We start from the raw sequence: 3,532 nt of genomic DNA, 5'->3' as shown, positions 1-3,532 counted from the left end.
GCTAAGTTAGGCTTGTACGTGTAACGTTTCATCCTTACAAGTCCTGCTGTGAGTGAGAGAATCTGTGATGTTTGAGCGTGGTGCATGTTCCTAAAAGATGTGAGTCGCAATGCCAATTACTACGTCATGTTCGTGTTTGATAAACTGCTGTTTTAATATCTATCGCTAGGTTTCTCATTTTTTAGTTTAATTTCCGCTGTGAAGATAAAATAACGTCACTGAAAGGAAAGGTGTGCTTGATAACAGGTAACGTTCGCGTTCGCTTGTTGTACCGTACTTGTACTTGTAATTAAGTACCTGATTTTCTCTTCATAATATATTATTATAAGTTGCCGAGCTCTTTCCTAATGAAAACATTCACAAATAATTCTACCAGGAGTCTATCAATATCGATCAGTATCAGTATTGATTGACTCCTGATTCCACCCTTGGCATGAATCGTTATTTTTGCTTGCAGGGGCGAGCAGGGGTATTGGCGCAGAAATAGCCATTTGGTTTGCATCTCTTGGTGCTAAGCTAGCTCTTACTGGCAGAGACTTTGCTGCCCTCGAGAAAACTAAGCAGATTTGTGTCGAAAAGGGACTCGCAGAAAACGAGGTGTGTTATACATATATATTATTTTGAGAGCGTACTGTCTGTAGAAAAACTAATAAATAATTCGCCACTGTGGCTTTTTGGTGCCATTTTGAGTAAATGTATAATGCAATACTTGACTACTCCTAAAGAATAAATTTAAAAACACAGAATTTATTTTTCATAGATGGCACCATGTGGCAATTAAATCATAACTGAGTAAACACTAAAATGCGAACGTTGAGTCCCTTTCATAGCTCTAACAACTTATCAAGCGTGAATAAAAACAAGTTTGTTACCGCTGGAGCACCGCATGATTTATTTGCTCCATTACCGTAATAATATAACCTTTAATTCAAACCTAATGCCACAGGTGTTCCTCAGTGTTGGAGATTTAGCTGTTGATACAGATCTAGAGAGAGTCTTCAATGAATGCACTTCGTATTACAACGGCACGCTGGATGTCTTGGTGGGTATATACGTTTGACATACGGTATCGTGATGGTTATATGTAAAAATTTTACCGAAAAGTTGACAGCTAAACAGAATTCGCAGACAATTTCAAGTCATGTACGTCTACCTAATATTAACTTTCATATACTATCTCTCCAAACCTATATCCTAATCTTTCAGATCGCCTAGTGAAAATTAATGCACGGAATCCTAGTGTTACTGGATCGTGTTAAACAACTAGCTAGAAACGTTTGACAAAACTAATGCAACGACTCAAACCAAAAGGCCGTCTTCTTACCTGACACACGTGTCGGCCGGCTCCCATGTCTTCATAAGAAACAAAGGGTACGTAATCAATTGTGCTTATTAGCCGTGTTCCGTATTATCGAATTCACTTTATAAATGAGACCTGAATGCAACGAAACTTGCCCCAGCTTAGCCGTATTATAAAATGGTCCGAGCTTAAGCCATTTTTATGAGGTAAAGCGCACTGTGCACGACCACTATACTTATTATATATAATATACTTATATATATAATATATCTAACGCGACACACGATACCGACGCACCCACAACACACACGCCACACACGGATTTTTTTACTTCAAGCCACTTATAATTACGCATATGCACTGCGGATTGTACATGTTAAGTCTTCACTAATTGTATATTTGATTTACAGGAGTCATAGCTAAACGTCTTCTTATAGTGCGTCCCCTGGATTTAAGCGTCAGTGAGTAATCCAAAGCTTCATACAATGAAATCTATATCTTGATTAAACTATCTATAGGCTCCGCACGCACCTACGCCGCCCAAGCCGGACCCAACCCACAGCGGCCGCTGACGCGCGCAACCCCAAAAAATACAAGTGTGCCCCGCTAGAAACCCATATCTTATTTTTGTCTCTTTCTCTCTCATCTCCTCTCCTCCCTCTTCTCTCTCTCTCTCTGCTCTTCTTCCCCGTTCTATTGCTACTAATAATTGCTTATATCATGTACTCTACAATAATCTGTACATTGAACAAAGATATTTAGCCCCTCACAAATATCTAAATGCTAGCCGAATAAAATATTGCCCCAGATACCCGTATAATAATCAGAACAGACAGCAAACCGAAACCGATAACGGGAGTTCGCGTTCGAGATGTTATTCATTACCTTTATTGCCCAAGCATAAGCGACAGAAGCCAGCCAATCAGTGCGCGACTTAGAGAATAGAAGCCTGCCGCGAGTATTACTCCTACACTTGGAGTCCTTCCCCGACGTTATGATTATGCTCTCCTCCAGATTTCTATTACATGTATGGCAACGGTGGCTAGCTTCACGACCTACACGTGGCTCTCAGCCAGCAGGCTAAGCCCCCTGCACGGGTACCATACTCTTCGATCCGTCTCTCTCTCTTCTCACTCTTTCTCTCTCTCTCTCTTTCTCTCTCTCTCTCTCTTTCTCGCTCTTTCTCTCTATCTCTCTCTCTCTCTCTCTTTCTCTCTCTCTCCCTCTCTCCCTGTCTTAAAAACCAGATTTTAGGGAGCGAACCAAGTGCTTCTACCAATCACCCCACCAAGGGGAGCGAGGCACAAAATTTGCCAGGTGGCATTCGCTACGTTTTCCACATACAAGATGTTGCAAAGGAACCGGAATGATGCAATCCACTATTAGTCCACAACGGTTAGAAATGATGAAGTTGCTGATTTTTCAAAAGCTATTTCTCGAAACTGACAACGATTCCAAAAAAAATTTCCGTGGTAATGCTAAAATGTTAAAGGAAAAAACGATCCCTGGAATTTTTATGAAATATTATTTTTTAGAAGTTATGGCTCTTTGTTTACGAAATTGTTGTGTTTTAAAATTCATAACAAATTTTCGTCTATCTTTTCAACTTATTTCCAAAATTAAAGCATTTAAAAAAAATCCAATAACTTGTTTTTAGTTCATACTGTGATCAACTGATGGCTAAGAGTTTAGGTCCCAACTCTTTAATTGCTGTTCTGAGAAATAAGAAAATAATTATATTTTTATATAAATTCACAATTTTATCCGTCACGTAATTAGCGATCAAGTTTTTTGGATTATTTTCATCGCGAGCGTAGATAGACATATTTTTTATGAAATAGATATGAGTTTTATTGAATCTGATGAGCAGTTATGTTGCAATGCCCTTTGCAGAGGTACCTGTCCGTAACCCTGACTGTATCCTTAAGTCACGTACTGTTAGTAATAGTCCTGCGGTACATGTGATATATATCTATCAGCACCGCTCCAATAATTCTAGCATCCCATAAGTAAAAGTTAAATTATCGTTATAGTATTTTAAACATATGTACTTTTTCTTTTAGCCCCGGTTGCATAAAGACTGATGCACACAATCGCGAAGGATTCATGGATGACAAAGCATTAGCTGCGGTAGGTACAACCATACAAATGAACAAGTGCCGCAGAGCGACAGCGCTCAACTGACGTGTACTGTAGCCGGGTATTCTTCTGATAAACTCACTGGCAACCGAA

The 3,532-nt window shown here is 39.4% G+C and overlaps 1 protein-coding gene across 1 annotated transcript; it reads left to right on the top strand.

The window, feature by feature from the left end:
- The first annotated feature begins 84 nt into the window (after positions 1-84).
- On the top strand, positions 85-1,096 carry LOC106816751 (hydroxysteroid 11-beta-dehydrogenase 1-like protein). The gene is made up of 4 exons (XM_014821374.1): positions 85-99; positions 186-246; positions 458-597; positions 947-1,096. Exons 1-4 carry the CDS (start codon positions 85-87, stop codon positions 1,058-1,060), a joined length of 330 nt encoding a protein of 109 aa, XP_014676860.1. The 3' UTR covers positions 1,061-1,096.
- The last annotated feature ends 2,436 nt before the right edge of the window (positions 1,097-3,532 follow it).

Source organism: Priapulus caudatus, unplaced genomic scaffold, assembly GCF_000485595.1.
Source record: "Priapulus caudatus unplaced genomic scaffold, Priapulus_caudatus-5.0.1 Scaffold1477, whole genome shotgun sequence".
Taxonomy (NCBI): Eukaryota; Metazoa; Priapulida; class Priapulimorpha; order Priapulimorphida; family Priapulidae; genus Priapulus; species Priapulus caudatus.
This window is presented reverse-complemented; position numbering and strand designations above follow the sequence as displayed.

Coding starts and splice junctions, on each gene's coding strand:
- LOC106816751 (XM_014821374.1), top strand. Junction 247..457: donor AAAGGTGTGCTTGATAACAG/GTAACGTTCGCG, acceptor TTTTGCTTGCAG/GGGCGAGCAGGGGTATTGGC. Junction 598..946: donor AGGGACTCGCAGAAAACGAG/GTGTGTTATACA, acceptor CTAATGCCACAG/GTGTTCCTCAGTGTTGGAGA.